Source organism: Rhinolophus sinicus, chromosome 12 (assembly GCF_057876585.1).
Source record: "Rhinolophus sinicus isolate RSI-liver-muscle chromosome 12, RSI-T2T, whole genome shotgun sequence".
In the NCBI taxonomy this organism is placed as follows: Eukaryota; Metazoa; Chordata; class Mammalia; order Chiroptera; family Rhinolophidae; genus Rhinolophus; species Rhinolophus sinicus.
The window spans coordinates 48,942,003-48,962,025 of record NC_142512.1 but is presented as its reverse complement, the minus strand read 5'-3'; the positions used below and the strand labels follow the sequence as shown (position 1 = coordinate 48,962,025).

General features: G+C 40.2%; 1 protein-coding gene across 4 annotated transcripts; it reads right to left on the bottom strand.

Moving 5' to 3' along the window:
• Window positions 1-2,399: 2,399 nt before the first annotated feature.
• KCNJ2 (potassium inwardly rectifying channel subfamily J member 2) lies at window positions 2,400-19,923 on the bottom strand. 4 transcript variants are annotated; one of them, XR_012491990.2, is made up of 5 exons: window positions 19,740-19,915; window positions 13,258-14,715; window positions 8,036-8,120; window positions 6,591-6,715; window positions 2,400-6,497 (listed from the first exon to the last, which is right to left on the bottom strand). XR_012491990.2 is itself a non-coding variant. In XM_074319437.2 (4 exons), exons 2-4 carry the CDS (start codon window positions 14,492-14,494, stop codon window positions 6,649-6,651), a joined length of 1,389 nt encoding a protein of 462 aa, XP_074175538.1. In that variant the 5' UTR covers window positions 14,495-14,715; window positions 19,740-19,915; the 3' UTR covers window positions 2,400-6,648. The 4 variants fall into 4 exon arrangements, 3 of the variants coding, with proteins under 3 accessions (XP_074175538.1, XP_074175540.1, XP_088658471.1); XM_074319437.2 differs by having other exon boundaries at window positions 2,400-6,715; XM_074319439.2 differs by lacking the exon at window positions 6,591-6,715.
• Between the last annotated feature and the right edge of the window lie 100 nt (window positions 19,924-20,023).

The window sequence follows — 20,023 nt, the reverse complement described above, 5'->3', positions numbered from 1 at the left end:
TGAATCACCAACAGACTAGAAGAAGCAGAGGATCGAATCAACAATATGGACAACAAGGTAACAGAAACCACCTAGTCGGAACAGCAAAAGAAAAAAAAAAAGGCTAATTTAAGAGACTTCTAGGACAACTTCATAGGGGCACCAGAAGGAGAAGAACATTCTACAGTTGACTGTGGTGATGGTTGCTCTGTGACTATACCATAATTCATTCAATTATACACTTTAAATGGCTGAATTGTATGGTATGTGAATTGTATCTCAATAAAGCTTTAAAAAAAAAAAGAAAGAAAAAATAGATATAAATGCAAATAAGTTCTAGGCATTTTCGAATGATTGGTTTAAATACAATTGTTAAACATATAAGGACAACCACTAAAACAAAAGAAATAGAATATATATTTATATGCCAATAGAAGAAAAAGTAAGGCAAGTATAGCTATACAGTAAAGAATAAGAAAGAAAGAGAGAAGGAGCAAGGAAAATAGAAAACACGTCAATGTTCGTAATAATCATAAGTATTCTCCTGAAATTTGGTATAAAAATCGACATAAAACAATTACAAAGAAAGATGGAGATTAAAGGGAGAAACAGAGATATGCTGGGTAAGTTCTTAAACTAAAACAGCATATCATGTTAATGTCTAACAAAAACTAATTCAAAGCAAAAACAGCATTATCTTATTTGTAAAGTTGCAATTCTCCAATAAGATTTAATAATCATTAAAGTGCCATCAGAAATACAAGTAGAAATGGACTACTCCATCATGGTAGAGACTTAAACCCATTTTTCTCAGTAGTCAAGAGATTAAACAGATAAAAAGTATTTGAGGATATTGAATATTTGAATTACATAATTAACAGGCATATAAATGCATAAAATTTGAACCTACCAAAGGGCAAATAAATATACTTTCATTTCAAATAGTTTTGGCATGTTTACAAAAATCAGCCATTATGTTTTAAAGAAAATAATGTATTACATATTTTATGACCACAGTTCAATAAAATTAGAAATTAAAAACAAAAGGAAAGAGATAACCTCCTCCCACAAAAATAAAACAATAAAAAAAAACAAATATTCAACTGAAGATTTTAAAAGACTTTTTTTTATAACCTTTGTAACCCTTATTACAAACTACTTAGACATTTTTTAAAAACATGAGAATGTTACATATCCAAAACCTATGGATTTTGGCAAAAGTGGTATTCAGATGATATTTTGTAAATGAATGCATTTATTATAAAACAAAGAAAAGAGGAATGGAAAAATGAACTATGTACTCAATTCAACAATCTTAAATAAGACATAAAAAAGTGATATATTCTCACTGTAAAAAATTGGAAATTATAAATAAATTATGAAGAAAAAAATTATGAAGAGAATTACCCACAACCCCACTATTTTTATTATTTCCTTTCCTGCAACCATAACACATATAATGGACAATAAATAATCCAGGCCAAATGTCCAAAATTATGTGATGTTTGTAGTTTCTGGGCTGAATTTCCCCTTTGATCTCACCAATATCAAAAGAGAGACTCGTTAAAACTATGCACTCTGGGAGTCATCAGAGAATGCGTTAGTTTTACGTGTGTATGTGCAAGTGGTGTGTGTGTGTGTGTGTGTGTGTGTGTGTGTGTGTGTGTGTGTGTCTGTTAAGGCAGAGTGATGGCAAAATGAGTCTCCTCATAATTTTTTGTCAGGAATACTGCTTTCTTTTTAAAAGAATTTGTCAAAAGAAAATACATGGATCATTTTAGCAGATTTTCCAGAAAGATTTCAATGGCATGAAAATTTGGTAAAGATTCAGCCTGCAAAATGAAATGATGAAAACAGTGTGGGAACTAGTATCTGTAAGGAAGTGACAGAAAAAGAATTGGAATCCAAAGAGGGGACATCATTTTGGACAAGGAGGTTGTGGGGGGAGGTTTTCTCATACAAGCAAGCCCGAGAAAAACATCTCCACCCTCTGTGAAAGGATAGGGCCACTCTTGGTTGGCTAGAAGTTCCAGGAAGGGCCAAATTCTTGCTCTTGAGAAGCAGTTGCTATGTTTGGGGTCAATGAAGCCATTTTGTTCAGCAGAAAGCATCTGGGGCACCGAATGCATTTCTTGTTTGAGCACTGACCTTACCAGGAGGTATGCCAGAAGATTACACTCTTTTCTCGGAAAGAATGAGAATAAGAAATGACCAACATGTCCAAACAAGCTGTGAAATCCTATCCTCCTTGCCCCCTGAATGGAGTCCAATGCCCCAACATAAAGGAAATCCACTCTATAATCTGATAGATTTGTGACTGAGCATTTTGCCAAGAACAACGCCTTCCCTTCACATAGCGCCAGGGTCCAGGTGCAGAAACTCCAACCGTATAAACTCCAGTACAAACATAAATAAATAAATAAAATCCTTGACATTTAATGCATATAACACAACAGGTAATGCTATGGATTCTCTTAACAAGGGTGGAGAAGACTATGCTCACATCTCTTGCACAGACACTGCAATGGAGGTCTTCTGGCTTGATTGCTAAGGTCAGAGCACAAATATAGAAATCTAAAATTAGATTACTGTAATTGTTGTTCTCATTCTCCCTCACTCCTCTGCAAGTCTTTGAAAAAGAGGACCTTTGCATCTCCAACATCTATCATCATTCCAGGTGCTTGATGCTGGGTGAATGTTTCCAAAATGGGAAGAGCTCTTTTTCTCATTTTTGGATGGACTTAAACGTTTTGAATTTGGAATAAAGATTATCTATATTAGAAAATAAAAAATTGTTACCACAAGCATAAAACTAACATGTATGTGTGTGTGTGTGTGTGTGTGTGTGTGTGTGTGCGCGCGCGCGTGTGTAGTACTTTATAATTTATGGAGCACTTTTACAAAAACTACCTCCTTTTAAATCTCACAAAATTCTGTTTTTATTCTTATTTTCCACTGAGCACACCAAGGCTCAAAAGTCTTAAATAATTTGTGAAAGGCAATTTTTCTGCAGAAGATGGCTCAGGTTTACAAGTAATGTTTCACTAAGTGGGGTTAAATACATCTTACCCAGAAATAAAAAGATTGGGAGAAGACAATTCTGGTGCACAAAACCTATAGGAATTTCTTTGAGAATTTCTTAGAATTGCAGATTTCTTCAGGGAAAATGTATATGCTAAATTATACATATACACAATTTTTCAAAAGTTCTGCTACCAATGGTTTAACGACAACAACAACAAAATAAAATGTCAGTGGGGGACCAGGACGCTGGGCTGGGCTGGGAGGGAGGCAGGGAGCTGGGTAAGATTTACAGGTAGTGAGCATTTGGAAGTCCCCAAGATCTTGAAAATTAGAGAGTAAGATTTTCCTCTAAGAGTTAGACGGTAAAATCAAGGGCGTGATGCATCAAAGCAGAGATATGTAGGACCTTTAAAGAGACAGAATGGAATTCTAGAAAACAAGAGCTGACAACCTGCACGTAAAAAAATGTGGCTGGTTCAGCTAGTGCTTTTTCAGAAACTAGACTGGCCATGTTGCTTAAACGCCTACTGACACCAGCTACAGTCTTGGAGGGAGGGAAATGGAATTGAAGAACTTCCTTGAGTGTGTAAGGCTGGAAATGTGTACTTTAATGAATCTAGAATTTCCAGATCTTTGTACCTAGTAGTATGTAAAAACCACTGAGGGGATATTCTTAAACACAGTGTTAAATGTCTGCTTGGCTCTGAGTTCAGATTGATTATTTCTGGTTTTGAGTTTTTTGTTGTTGTTGTTATTGTTGTTGTTGTTTGGGTGTGTGTTTTTTGCTGTTGGTTTGTTTTTGTTTTGTTTTGCCTACTTTAATCCACAAGAAGAATTCAAATGCTCTTTGGGTTTTCCCAAAATAATCGAAAACTCTACTATTGAGCAATATTGGCTTTACAGAAAATTGTTTATGGGAGATTGAGGAGGGGTTCTCAGCAAACACGTCACAGGAAACATCTAATTGAGCTTGGAGGTCCTATTTCTATGAGGATTTCTTCCTCTTACTTTCCCCACTAGTTTATTCTTTTTACCTCCTGAAAACCACTAAGATGTTAAGCAAACTAAATGGCCATGTGGTTAGCAAGACCTTCCTTATTAGGAATGGGCAGCTTTATAACTGCACAGATTTCTTGTTATTTTACATAATAACTGTGCCCCTAAGATGGACAGAGTAATCAACTCCTCGGAGTGGCTGTTACATACCACGAGGTACAAAGGTCTGGAAATTCTAGATTCATGACAGTTAAACTTTCCAACCTTAGATATAAGGGAGTTCTCAGTTCCATTTTTGCAAGCATGTAACTGGTTGTCAGTAGGCATTTAAATAACACAGCCAGTCTAGTTTTACAAATGGCACTGGCTGAATCAGCCACGCTTTTCACCTGCAGGCTGCCAGCTCTCTCTCTGAAGGGGAAAATCCTTTCATATTTTATTCATATAAAGGACTTGTTTGTCTTGCAGAAAAACTCAGTGTAGGGCCCTCCTCACACAATGTAAAATGCAGAGAGGATGTACCTGGTCCTGCAAATCCAGAGAACAGACGGGGGCGTATTCACAGACAACAAACAGGATTGTATTCTTGCTCACCAGACACACCTTGTACCTTTGCATTTCCCTTTTTAAGTGTATTCTATATTGCACACAACTTTATGCAAATCAGCAACAGGAAATGGAAACCTAAGCACTTTTTGAATCATGCCAGCCAGCATGTGGGTTCAGGATTGACTTGTCTCGCAGGATACTCGGAAGAAGAGGTAACTTCTGCAGCCCATCAGAAGGTGTAAAGAAGTGGACAGACTCTAAATGCTGAATGCTTTTTCTCCACTGAATACTGCAGTGGGATCTCTGTTGAGGGGCTTGTCTCCCTCCCCCACCTCTCCATGTGAAAGGAGCTGTTTATTGCAAGTAGCAACAGGATTTAAAAAAAAAAAAAAAAAAAAGAGAGAATTTTGTTAGCCTTCCCCACTAATTGCTTTTTTGGCATTCTCCTGTCCACTTCTTTTTATTATCCTACAAAATGATCATAAACCTATAGAATGTTTTAGACGAGCGAGTGCCTGAAGGCAGAGTGATTTCAAGTAGGACCCAGTGAGCCCAGATGGCCCAATCTGAACGTACACTGGTAAATGGACCTTGTTTTAACAGACCCCACATTCAGATGTCGAGAAGGAGCCGGAGAAACGTTGAGGTTCAGAAGAAAGCCTCACTCCCTTATCTTGGCAAATCTGGGCCTCACTTCAATTAAACCTCAAATGAAGACTCCTGTTTGAATAGTTCCAATGTTTCGAAATAGAAGGGAGCAGCAAGCTGTGGACTGAGCAAAAGTACACACTGTATTTCTAATCGAATGCAGCTTTTTATATAATTACATCCTTGTGCACTTTTTATTTTTGGTTCTTGAATAAAGTCACTCAGATGAAATTAAGAGTGTGCAGGAGAGGTGCTTCTTTCTGTTTCTATGGCAACTCTGGGGCATCTTCTTCAGCTGCCTCATTGACTGCGGTGCCCAAATAATGCAGGCTGCAACTTTCAGCCAATCCTGGATACGGCAGAGAGGAGGGCTTTGTGGTCTGATGGGCACCCAAAGAACTTCTGACAGGACCGAAGAAAACCTCTGGCATGTTGACTTGACTGTCCCTCCTTTTTGTACGAATGGCTGCCATCTGAGAGTGCTTTTGCCAAGAGTGTTCTGTACGGGATGTGTACACACTTGCCTTTGAACTTCCTCTGTTGGTAAATAATCTGTCTTTACGGGTCTGTGTCTGGGTGCCCAAGGCAGCTATTTTTAAGGACACTCTTATACACTATTTAGTAAAACACTCTCTTTGTTTGCAAGATCAAATAAAGAGTTGCTTAACTGGGATGTCAGATGTAGGTATGTTATCAAAAATTTGAAAAAACAAAAGCCAAATAAAACTATACAGTGTGACACTTGATTCATTTGTTTGTTATACAGGAGTGAACCCAGGGGATGTCTTCCCACCCATGTGTCAGGATTGGGGAGACACTGAGGCAGAGATGATTTCACAGGGCAGAGCGGTCAGTTAGCGTGAAGAAATGAAAAAGCAGCATCCATGGGAGCAGAATTTTTCACAAAATCATGATTTTTACAAAATCATTCCCAGTAAGGCATTACGAAAATATGTGACTCCATGGTGCCATCCCTGAAAAAATATTTCTGTAAAGATATTTGTATATGAAGGGTCAGCACTGTATTTTTACACAGTATCCAATATACCATAAGCACTCAATAATTGGTAGTTATTGTGATACATAAATTTTGGTTTTCTCAATTGTAAGACAAAATGAATATACAAACATACTGCCCATATTCCAAACTGTGATCTATTGTCGACCAAGTCCACATAGAAAATTTTGAGTCATCAGCACCATATAATTAATTCCTCAATAACTTTTGGGTCAAATTGCATAGAATTTTCTAGACGTCAAACCCGTTAACAACTCCAGTCTCTCAGGATATAATCTCAAACCTGAAATAAAAAAAAATTTTTAAATCTCAGGAAATGAGTACAGTCACCACCGAAATCAAACCCTCCATTCAAGCCCTGTCTTTTGCGTCTTACCTGCACATTTCTGGCCAGCCTGGTCTTCTGATATTGGTTATATAGACTTTACAACGGGTTATCTGATTTCCTCAGCAAAGCAGATCGGAAGCAAAAACCTAACTGGGTCTTGGGGACTTCTGGTACTGGACAAAACAGCAAGTGATGGTTTAAAGGACAAACCTTGACAAGCACATTCTACCAGGAAGAGCTGCGCCTATTGGCTTGCGTTACACCAGGAAACCATTTTTTGAATAAGGCAGAGGATTGTGTAATATTTTAGAAAACGATTCCTCCAAAACAATGACTGCCTTGAGGCAGCAAATTTGAGCTGTTCGGAGAGAGCCACTTACATGTAATTATTCATCGTTATTATTCTTACTAGTTAGTAACCCTCCTATGCAGAGTCTGGCTCACCTTTCTTTAAACAACTCCACTTCCACACTCTTCCTAACTGTCCCTCTCCTTCCTTCCCCCCGAACATTCTAATTCTCCAGCTTCCGAAGTAGATAACTGACGTATCCCAGTTTGCCCAGAACTTTCCCAGTGTTAGTCTGCAAATCTTACATCCAGGGAAAGCCTGTCTGTCCCAGGCAGACCGGGGCAGTTGGTCACCCTATTCCCCAGCCACGTATTATGATAGTCTTATTGCACCTGCTTCTTGCAGGTGTTACCTGGTAATTGTGTAATTTTTTAAGTCATTATAACAACCCTCCTCGACTGGCTCAAATCATCAGGTCGCCAAGATCCTTGGTCTGAACTTTTTTTTTTTAAAGTCTCTGGTGTCTTAAAACATGCTACTCATGGACTTGTTTTTTTGTTTTGTTTTTTTGTTTGTTTGGGTTTTTTTAAAGGAGGGTGCAGTGGCCCATGTGGGGATCGAACCAGCAACCTTCATGTTCTTGGCACCACGCTCTTACCAACTGAGCTAACCGGCCACCCCTCACTAGCCTTTTCTTCCTTTCTTTCTTTAATTTGGGGAAGCAAATCTGATAGATTTAATCAGTGTACCAGCTCTAAAATGGAAATTGCTAGAGGAAAATTTACAAGTATTATCTGGAGAGCTGCTGCTTAAGAAGGCCAGAGTTTGAGGCCTTGTTGGGATGTCACTGAAAAGAACGCCTAAGCAGGACTCTGGGATGCCACCCTGCCTTTTCTTCATATAATACAAAATTTTAAAAAGTAGGAGTGAGGCCACGTGGCTTTCACTCGCTGCCTGGAGTTACCATTCTATATTTTGCATAATAGGACCAATCACCAAGAGGACCAAGCTACACCTTTGACAGCCATGGAGGGATGGAAGGCAGAGGCCTGTGACTTGGTCGGGCGTCTGCGTTTGGTTAGTAACCAAGCTTTGTGGTTTTGCCTCTGGGCAGGCCTAAGCAATTCCTAGTGAATTGAAATTCCTCTGAAGTTTGAAATGTACCAAATCCCACAACCAATGCTTCAATTTGTAATTAACCTACCCTTTGTGAGTTGTCCCCTCTCTCCAAGAACTAAAGGAGGAATTGTGGAGCCGGTTATGAAGGAGGTGGGAATTCTGGGCTGATGCTCCCTGTGTGGAGAAAAAAGCATGTCCATCACCTACGAGAATGAAAAATGGGAAGCAGGAAGACAGGAGATTAAATAAATAGTGAAACTTTCACCAAGAATGCCTCCAAACGGGAAGGATAGAGCAATTATTTAAAAACAAAACAATAAAACACAGCCCAATGACAAATGGCGCCAGTTTGAATCCCAGTTCCAATAGCTACTAGCTGGGTGTGCTTGTATAAGATGCTCAACCTCTCTGACCTGTTTTTTTCATTTCTTAAATGGGGATAATAATAGTGCCTCCTCCATAGGGTTGCTGTTAAGATCAACTTCTTTAGAATGTATTAAGAACCTAGAACCATGTTTGGAACATAGTAAGTGCCGTGTGAATATTTGTTAAAGAAAATATTTTGAGACCCATATCTCAAAATGCAGATTTTTCTCAGTATTTTCAATTGTGAAAAACAGTTACACCAAATTTGCTAGAGAAGTAGCACTTTTCTCTGAGACGGTATATCCAAGTTACCGAGGAGTAACTTTGTGCCCTGAAACAGTATACAGCTTAGTGGATTAAACTAGGTTTGGAGGCAGATGAAACCTGAATTCTAGTATCACCTCAGTGATTCAGTAGCTTTAAAATCTACCCTCAGTTTCTTCATCAATAACAGAGGCCAATAAATTACAGGCCACGGGCCAATTCTATCACACAACCTGCAGTTATAGTTTTATTGAAACACAGAGCCACACTATTTGTTTTCATGTTATCTGTGATTGCTTTCACTCTACAAGTGCAGAAGAAAAGACTCTGTTATGCAAACCCCAAATTCTTTCTATCAGGCCCTAGTAGGAACACGTTTGCCAATTCCAGATCTATAATACGACAATAATATCCTGATTTGTTTCTGAGAAAACCAGGTTATATATATACGGCAGAACACTACACAAAGTCTAGGCTCCATGAAGAGAGACTGTTATCATTAAACAAAAAAATCAAAATCTAAACCTTGTATTTTTTGTTAGTTTTGTTTGCTTGTTTTTCCATCTTTTCGATCCCCTCACTACCTAGGCCATTCTGTCCCAAAAGAAAACATGAGCTTGACTTCCTCTAACTTGGATTAAACTAATCTGCCACCCCATTGCACCTGCCTGTTGAGGCAGTTTCTATGGCTCTATTCATCCAGATCACCAGGGTTTCTGTCCTATTGTTTGGGAACATTTGCTTTATATCTCAGTGATTTTACACAAGCAGACAGGAAGCCCAAAGATCTTGCACCAATTTGTTTTCAATGTTTAATTTTTTATTTAGAAATAATAAAATAAGACATAATATATAAAAATATGTACAATCCATAGTTTGTGCAGTACAATAGGAAGACTTTAGGTACAAAAGGACGGCAAACGGGAAAATAACAACTCTCACGATTGTCAAAGGCCGGGATTGTTCAATTCACCAGAGCCCAGAGCTGAAACCCAACGTCACTAGAAAAGAGATCCTGGTTGGGGGTGGGGACAAGACTGTGCAACACTTTTTTTTTTTTTTTCACCTTAATATTGTTAGACACAGAGTGAAAAATGACTCACTCTACTTCTCAGAACAAGTTTTTTGCCTTTACTGAGTGGCTTATGATAAAATATGAACTGACATTTGTTATTTGCAAGGGCAACGTAATTTGGGCGATACAAACTCATCAAATAAACATCAAGGTTTGGGATGGGAGTTTGTAGGGAAGAAAGGAAGTGAAGAAATAATGCATTAATAGAATTTTTTTAAAAGGTAAAATAAACTTTCTCCAGGAATTTGGAAATGACTACAGTGCTATAGCGACATTCTTAAAAATGTCGGATTCAAGTATATGCTTAAAGTGATAGAAAACTATTCCTTTTTCAATAATCAAAATAGAATTCACTTTGTCTACGTTTTATTTAAAAATAAGATAACCAGGATTCCATGCCTCCTCCCCAAAATATAAAGCCCAGCCGGATATGGGCAAAAGATTCTTTAAAAGGGAATAAGTCCTAAGTAAATCCAACTGGGGGGGTTTGCTTGCAACAGAGAAGCAACATGTGTCCAGGAATAGACATTCACGGTGGGTGAGTCTCTTCAATCTGCATTTTAATGACATGTGTGCACTAATTAAGGAGACCCAGTCAATAAGGACAAATGTTTTGAAGGTAAAATGCAGCAAAAAATGTTGTGCATTACCTGTGTCTTGGCTCTTGACAAAAACAAACAAACAAAAAAAACCCACAAAAACAAAAACACAGCCATTTAAAGCTTGTAACTGTTAAAATACTAATAACTAGAAAAAGCTTTCAAATGAACAGTCCATGCTGAAATAAATAACAGAAGAACATAGCCATACAAACCTTATAAGGCTGGTAAATATTTGCTAAAACCATGCTAACCGGTAGCATATAGGTACTAGCTCTCAGAAATTGCTGCACTGAAATTATACTTTCTATGGCAATTTTGTTTCCTTTACAGACATCTATTTACATTTGGCTTTAAATATGAAAATATCTGATAAACTTTATAAAATGTACACTTTAAAAACATAGCTTCTGCAAAATTTTCTTGGAAAAACAAACAAACAAACCTGTGCACCAGAAATTTTAGAATTTTTTTTTTTTCTCTTTTTCAGAAAGAAGTTGAAAGATTTCCCTCCCTCATTCCTTCCCCCGTACCCACCCCTTTACAATGATCTCGTCTTTTTAAGTGGCAGCACTGTGTGTTTAGGAGGAGGCTTCTCTGGGGTCACCCCAATTTGTCCACTGTATCTTCATTTAATTTACATATCACTGAATACTCTTTGGTATGATTATTTTCCTTTGCAAAATATCAAAATAGCAGCAGCTGAAGCCCTTGGTATCCTCTTACTGTCAACGGCCAAACCGTTGCATCTTTTGTTGATTCTCTCGTCCACTCAATCCCAATTCCACCAACTCTCTAAACAACTTCCCAAACCTGCTTTGCAATTTGGATTTAGACTAGCATCCACTTGCTTCACATCTCTATCACAGTTTCAATGAAAATAACGCCACAGTTTGCAAACCCATCGACTCTGAAGGCTGACAACAGCAGAAATGGTGATATTGTTGCAGGCACTGCATTCAGATATGGCTGTTCAAGAGACCATCACAAACATTGAGTCACGAAATACAGGATTCTAGAACAAGCTGTTTTTTAATGGCATACTGGGATATAATACCGTAAGAGAGTTGATTTTGAGACTCCAATTAAAAAGAAAAGTCAGTAACCCCAGAATTCACAAATAGGGAACGTTAAACCAAAAACAGAGCTTCATTACTGAGCTAGAGTTGGGGGAGAAAAATCATTGTTTTTAGCAAGTCAGGCAGCCTGGCAGGAGAGGCTTATGGAAAATAACGTGTCCTTCAGTCACCTACGCTAGGGGTCCACAGGCGACAGGGATCAACTCAGATTCACTCATGAGTGTGCATACAGAAATGGGAACTAACCCTTTCAGACCATTATCTCCTTCACTTGTGATTGTGTTGTATTTTGTATGACTCTTGTTGACCCTAAAATACTGAGACATTTTCACTCCTACCCTCCAATATTTAAAAAAAAAAAAAAAAAAAAAAACCAGCAACTTTCCTCTCGCTCCTGAATACTTGAGTTGATGTCAAAGAGACTTGTCCCCATCTCGCCACCTCCCCCACGTTGGCATTTGCAGCACTCTCAGACACTGCAGGGCTCACTCCAGACAGACTGATCAGAATAACCAGTCTGGAGGTCTGGCGTGGCATCCTTTCTAAGGCAAAATCAATCGGGAAATATCCTGGGAGTCAGGGAAACAAATTCAACTGCAAGGGTTTAAACCCAGTTATCTTCCATGTTGGATGGCTCAGTTCTGAGGATGCTGACTAAATTCAACCAAGGCCTTACCTTATGGAATAAATTTTGGAATGTGCAAAAAAGAGAAAACCTAGAAAACGCTGAGAGCATGTCACCATCTCTCAACTTATGCGTTAGCCTGGCCAGCACTACCTTGCATGAAAGATTTTTATTGTGTGTGTGCGAGTGTGTGTGTGTGTGTGTGTGTGTGTGAATTTTACTTTCCCTTTCTTCTTCTTCTTATAATACAAAAGTTACGTGAAAGAACAAAATTTAAAAAGCACTACACTTAACTGGACTTGGCGTGTATGATGTCCTATTTTCTGAATAAGGTGCAAAAGGAGAGGGCAGTTCAAGGTCTTGGTGAGGTTCAAAGTTATTGTCTCTTGATTTCAAGGCAGCCGGTGAGCTTCCTTTCTTTTTTAGTATAAGCTCCACTGTGCAAAAATGTGCATTATCTTTGGTATTTATTTTAGGTAGTCTAACTTAAAATTTGAGATAACCCATCAACATCATGAAGGAAAAAAAAACAAAAAAACCCAGAGGCTACCATTTGGCTATTGTTACATAATGCCCTTATGTAACGAGATAGAGAGAGAGATAGAGAGATAGAGAGATAGAGAGAGAGAGAGAGAGAGAGAGAGAGAGAGAGAGAGAATCAATTCTAGCAAACAAATTACTGGCCTCAAAAAATCAGGCTCTCGTGTTGGCAGCTAATAGCCAAATACTTGCCACTTTGAAGCACATATCATGAGCTTTCAACAAAGTTCAACACTGACTTTTAAATTACATGAAAGAAAAACTACACGGCAACAAAAATACAATTTGTGTTCATGTGGTTAGCAGCTTTTCAAAATTAAGGCAGAGTCTTGCCTTTGTTATGCCATTAAAAACATCCTTGTTCCCTAAAGAGAAGCATTCTGGATAAGTCAAATACCCAACCAAGGCTTGCCTGCAAGTTCAAGTTTTGTAAAAACACAAAACAAAACATAAAAAAAAAACACAAAAAAAAATAACCCCATAACTTATTCTACAACATATATGTGCCATTGGGTCACGGGGAGGCATGTTTAGTGCTTTGCATTAATCTCCGAGCTTAAGAGTCTTTCTCTGAAACCATTGTGCTAGCCTCGGTCCCTTGTGGCCACTTGCCTTGACCCAGCTCTTCACCAGTACCGTCGTCTGAATAACTGTTTTGGGCCTTTGACCAACAGGCTGTGTTGTAAAGCAAATATCCCAGAGAAGGAACCAGTCATATCTCCGATTCCCGCCGTAAGGGTCTGGGCTCTAGAGGTACACTTGCCTGGTTGTGAAGGTCAATGTCAGGGGGTGTGTCCGTACTAGTGCTTTCTGGAACCCCATTTTCACTGTCATCTTCCTCTTTGCTTGTGAGGGCAACTTCATTTTCATAGCAAAATGAATTAGCATTTGAAAGGATATATTTCTTTTCTGCTAAGTCTCTGGCACTACAAAGCGGGGTGTTGGGGACTTCATAAGTCTTGTGGAACCTCGAGTAGTCCACTTTGTAGTAATGCTTCTCTTCAAAGAGTACAGGCTCGTAGCGGTGGCCCCAAAGGATTTCATTTGCCAGGTACGAGCTACGGCACTGCGTCGTCATGGCGGTGGCTTCCACCATGCCTTCCAGTATCACCACAATTTCGAAGTCTGCATTGTCAACGTCCTGCTTACTCAAATCGTACAAAGGGCTGTCTTCATCTATTTCGTGGACGATGGTAATCGGGGACACCAGGAATATGCGGTCAATCCCACTGTCAAACCCGACATTGATATCTATTTGATCCAGGGGGATGTACTCCCCTTCCGAAGTAATTCTGGATTTCAGGAGCTGCGCTCGAACGTGAGCTTCCACCAGATGGCTTTTCCGGAGGTTGCCCACCCGCCACATCAAACACAGCTTGCCATCGCGCATGGCGATGACAGCATTGTGACTGAAGACGAGAGTCTCGTTTCTCTTCTTGGGCTTGGCCATCTTCGCCATGACGGCGCCGATGATGAAGGCATCGATGATGCAGCCCACAATGGACTGGAACACCACCATGAACACGGCAATGGGGCATTCGTCCGTGACACAGCGGAACCCATAGCCTATGGTGGTCTGGGTCTCGATGGAGAAGAGGAAGGCAGCCGTGAAACTCTTGACTTCGGATACACAGGCTTTGCTCTCTTTAGCTGCATCCAGGTCCCCGTGGAGCAGAGCAATCAACCAAAACACACAGCCAAAAAACAGCCACGACAGAACGAAAGCCAGGCAGAAGATAACCAGCATCCACCGCCAGCGAATGTCCACGCACGTGGTAAAGATGTCTGCGAGGTACCGTTGTCCCTTCTCACCCACGTTGATGAACTGGACATTACAGTGGCCGTCCTTCTTCACAAAGCGGCTCCTGCACTGCTGTCGGGTGTGGACTTTACTCTTCCCGTTCCCAAAGCCGTTGGCAACCGCCATGGTGGCCAGCTTCATGCCGTCTTCTTCTGAAGAGACAATGCTGTACCGGTTGGTTCGCACACTGCCCATTGCTTCTGCCGTGGACGCCAGTGCTTCTGCTTTGGAAAACAGTCTGAGTTTTTGCAAAACCCTTTGGAGAAACAGTTTTGAATGTTCAGTGAGGACACACACGCAAAAAAAATATAGTAAGGAGAGATGGGGGTCTCCAGGAGTCTTGAGGGTCTACCAAAGTCTGTCTACTGACATGCGGAGTTACTTTCGTAACTCAGCTGACATCCAGAGAACAGGTCCTGTCAGAAAAAAAGACAATTCATTCATTACAAAAGAAGTCATTCTTAAGGGGCCTACTCCCTAAGGCAACATTTCCCAGCAAGACACAGAGTCAGATATAGATAAATATATTCCACATTGAATTGTAGGGTTTTTAAAATATTTGCAGCCTGAAAATATTTATTTTCTTTCAAAGCACAGAATCATTCAGCACAGGAGAGGGAGTTGTTTGTGACCGTCTTTCAACAAAAATTTCCGGTCCCTTTTCTTCTATTTTGGGCAAGCAACCTAAAATATTCTAGTTCACAGGTCTCTCTCTCCCCTCTGATTCTCTTCTTTTGCTTGCTTTCCCTACTTGCTAGGATGCCAAGTTATTAAGCAGAAGCGAGACTTTCTAATTCCAACGTTTGTTGTGAAGGTTTAAGGACTGGGACGTGTAGAGAACATTTCACACAAATGAAGAGTGTTAATATGAATTGAGCTGCAGGTGCATTGTGGGAGAACATTAGAGCCCTTGATAACAAGGTTGACATCAGAAGGCACAGGCTTTTCGTTTAAATGATAGAACTGAACAGACAGCCCTTAACACCATCTGAAATGGATCTCAATTTCTGGAGACTGTTTTTGGGGAGATCGTGTGCTGCCTCACTGCTTCGTGAACTTCAGCCACTGTGGAGAAATGCCTGACAACATCTCTGTGGGTGCAGCTGATTCTGACTTGAAGACACAAGTTAGCTCTGGGGGACAGGGAGTGATTCTGTTGCCTAGCAATAAGAGTCCTGAAATTCTCCGGAGATGGGATTGCTGTGTGTATAATGACAGGCTCGGAAGTAAGCACCTTTGTGCCAAAGGACCAGGTCTTTCGCGGATTGAGATAAGGCAGGAACTCATTTTATGTGAGGCCAATTCTGTGTTTTCCCAAACAGAGGCAACTCCGTAGGAAGAGATCATAAATGTCAGTCAGCTTACTTTCACTTCAAGCGCTGTTGTTTGCTGTATGTTCCTATGGAGAAGCCACTCACCTTCACTAAATGTGAACAAACAGCCGTTCTGTTTTCTCCTCTTGCCTAATTCTCTAAGTAAAAACCAACTACTTACTGTTACTTTCCATCTTTGCTCCAAAGACTATTGTTTTTCCTTGACTAATTAACAAAAGCCTAAGGATAAGTCGAGGGTGTTTGATCAAATATGAATTAGTGCAGCATAGAACCAAAAAAAAAAAAAAAAAGTGATTCGCAACATTTCAAACAACCAAACCTAACTTATGTACGAAAGGTGAACAATGAAGAAGATCAGAAATTTGGTGAAGCCCTGATAATGATAGAGAGGACTCCTCTTTTTCTTTCTCCCCCCAAGCCACATTAATGTTACGCAGCTAACAAAACCCATTACAGCCAAGCCTACTGCAAACAAATAAAGCAAATTATTTATCTTGTTTTGCACAGGCCCTGAAAGAGAGGTAAGGTGCATTGTCTTGGAAAATGCCTTGCTACAGTCTTTTCACTTCTCCCTCTTCATCCAAGTTATTATGCAAGAATGTGCCCCAACACATTTTTCCTGTGATTAGTCATCTGTGAAAATTGCAATGTGTGTTACATTTTGGCAGCTTTTGACACCTAAATGATGCCCGATTTGAAAGTGTCTTTGAATTACTTTATAAAAAGAAGTTACTGTGCCTTCCCAGTCTTCCACCTGCTTGAATGTTTTGTCTGCTTCCCTGTGAAGTTTGCACTTGGACAAAAGAAACAAGACTCCTATTGCTCGGGGTTCTAGATCCTGGACATGGAAAGAATTTTTTTTAACAGGGATTTCAGCTTATTTGGCTCACATGAAATTGCCAAGCATTTATTTCTACACAGAAACAGATAGAGATCATAATATAATACCAAATGCAGGTGTATTTTCAAAAAAAGGGGGGGTGGGGAGGGAGGCATCATTTAAATAGTACTTGTATCCTTGAGTTCTGATTGACTTCAGAATCTTATACTGTAAACTGACACCAAGAAATTCCCTTTTCATCATCCAAAGCAATCCTTCATCTGAGTTACCATTAGAGACAGTCTCAAATTTATTCTGATTTACGTATACACTTTTGCCAGATTAAAGCATAACAACTGTATGAAATCTAAAGACTGAATTACGACTTTCCAAAAATCTTGACCCCAGGACATTCGTTTGAATTCCACAAAACACACAATACCAGCTTCCTCTGAATAGCTTTCCGCATTTAGAACCTTGAAAATAGCCTGTATTGAGCGACTATTATAGTCTTATTTCCATTGCTAATGACAGAATGTGCTCCAGATAGGGAGCATCATTTGCAAATTTTACCATTTCTGCCTGAAAAGAGGGAGAGGGGGAAGATTCTTTTGCAAAATGGAAACTTTTGTCACTGTGAATAGATACTCGTATGCTCCAAAATGGTAAATATGTACACACACATTATGTGTATTCAGACTTTTGTGGAGCTGATTACATAGCAAAAACCTAGAACCTGCCAAAGTTTGATAGGTTAGTTGCCTTCTTATTCCACTCTGAAGAATGCCTTTCCTATTAACCTGCCCACACACCAGAGTGGCTTTAGGCAAGCAGGAAACATTCTTGCCTGCTCTTCTATCAGTGAAAATCACCAACTCACACACTCCTGGCAAAAACATTCATTAGGAAGATGGCTTTCATGCAACTTTATTTTAGGGAGAGATTCCAAATCATGTTTTTGAGAAACATTGGATTAGGAGTAGATGGGAACCTTAAATGATTTGACCCCTTGATGGGTACAACTCAGGAAAACTGATATTTGATTGGATGAACAATGTGTCAATTCCCCTATCCGCCAAAGTATTTAAGGGCCTGATGTAAATTTAAGAGACACAAATAATCATTTTTACCCAGGCTAGAACCAATGAGGTAGAAAATATTTCTGGGAAATTGAGAGGCAACATGTGGTGCCGTTCATGTTAAGACTATTTATAGGCTGAGCCAAAATTAAGCATAAGCAATGGAAAAAATAGTTCAGTGCTTCACTCTTAGGTAGTTGTTAAGGAAGAGAGAGCTAGGGATAAATAAAAGGTCAAGGGGGATAACATAGTATAAATGAGTGAATCTAAATCATTTTTACCATACAGGAAGTATTTCGAATATGGATTATTAAGAAAAAAGAAAAAGGTACTTATGAAGAATAACCAAGAATAAATGTGTCCCATCAGATGGTCATGGTGTAGTGAATACGAAAGTTTCTAACTAAGGACAGGAAATAAGGATAGTAAAAGAAAGTGTGCTGGGCTAGAGAGAGGTCTGCTAATGAGTATTTTAGAGCAGCTATTCCCCAGCTGACGCCATATAGACCAGCCTGAGTGTGCTCTGGGCACGTGTTGCTATGTGAGCACAACTGCTAGCAAAGCAACCTCTTAGACGTTCAGTAAACAGAGGGAGGGGGAGGGGAAGTACAGGAGGAGGGAATACCCATTTGTCTATGTGAGTATTATAATATTTATACTCAACAATGTATGTAGCATCACTCAGCATGTGCAAATGCTGAAAATACATACATATTTGTAAGCAAACATATACACCAAGAAAAAAAAAAGAAACACTTAAAACTATTTATCTGTTCAAGGAAAGATGTAGTCAATCTTTCATGCTACTCAAAAGTTCATACAAGGACTCTACAGTGAACCAGAAAGTCTACATCCGGAGAGTCTAAAGGAAGTAGAAATATTGTGTGTGTGCGTGCTTTTTTAACGCCAAATACACAAGAGTTTAGATCAAATATTCCTATGGATACCAATAACATAAAAGAAAGTGCCATCAAAACATGAGCGGCAAGGGCTGAACGCAAAGTGAAATGACCTTGACCCCAACTCTCACCCCTCCCACCATCCTTGAAGTCACATCTCCAACTCCTGAACATGGAGATTTTTCCAGATAATGGCAAATATAAATAAAACACTTGGGGTGGGGGTGGAAGTGAGTCGGAAAAAAGCTAACAAGTGCACAGGTAATAATACACAGCAAACATACAATAGTGGTTAGTGAGGAAATCCGACAGCCTATAGATTATTAATGTGAAAGAAGTGGTAAAAGGCAATATGCATTTTGTGCATACGCAAAATACATTTTTAAACAGTGCCTTATTTCCTAACAGGGAAATTCGGAGTTTATGAAAATCCCCAGGACTCACGGCCGTATGGTAGTTACCATCCCACTGATATGCTTACCCAGGCACAACATTAAACTGCCCATTTCCTATCTCTTTTTTTTCTTCAATTGTCACGATGAGTCTATGTTATGATGCAATCTTTTTGCAGAAAAAAGTCGTTTTGACCACTGTGCTCCCTAGAAACCACGCTGTCTTCAACCTAGGTATTAGTACTATTATTGCTAAGAATTACAAGTTGGCTTAGGGGAGAGTGACATAATGATGTGAAAGTTTTGCGGTCTTCGGGCTCAATTCCCAACTCTGGCTCCCGCTCTGTTCCCCAGCAAAGCAACTTTGAGACACCCGGTCTGTTTGGAACTCGACGCTGCACTTGAAGCAGTGACAAAAAAAAAAAAAAAAAAAAAAAAAAAAAAAAAAAAAAAAGGCTGAGGATCGAGACTATCCCTGAGTACCAAGGTTTGCCAAGGTTTGAGACCAGCGCTGTAAATACACTCTCTCCCCCCGCCCCCCGCTGCCTTTTTTTGTCCTGAGAGCGAGAATCGAACGCAGACTCCCTTGCCCTGGTCTCCAAACTCAGTATCTCGCTACAGCTGGTGCATTGGAAGTTATGAGCACAAACAGATGCTGCAGAGAAATGTTTCTATTGCTCAACTGTTCCAAGCATGTCTCCGTATTTTTAGCTCTGGGGATGTTCTGGTGCGCACACAAACTCTATAGGCATGATACGGGACTCGAGAGCGTGGGTGAGCTCTACAGCAGCGTGACAGCTGGGCACCTCTGGAGCAGCGGGGCAAGGTAGCGTCAGGGGCCGCTGCCTGAGTCCGCTCCCCATGACACACAGGCGGCGAGAGAGAAGGAGGGAAGAAAACACACAGCAGCGCTTACCTGTTGCTGGCGCAGGAGCATGGGGACATGAAGTGGAAGTGGGGAGGGGCACAGAGGCATGTAAGATCCAGTAGTTTGTAAAAGCGAATGAGCCAAAGCAAACCAGAATTCCCAAGACCCAGCTTGCCGGCGACGGGGAAGGCTGCGCGCTGGCCAAGGCTTCAGTGCGCTCTGCACTGTCCTGGGCTCTTTTGAGGCGGTCCCAATACCGGCCTGCCTGGCTCCGCCCTCCGGCCTCTGCGGGCCAATCGCAGCGCGTCTGGCCGCGCTACCGGCTGCGGGAA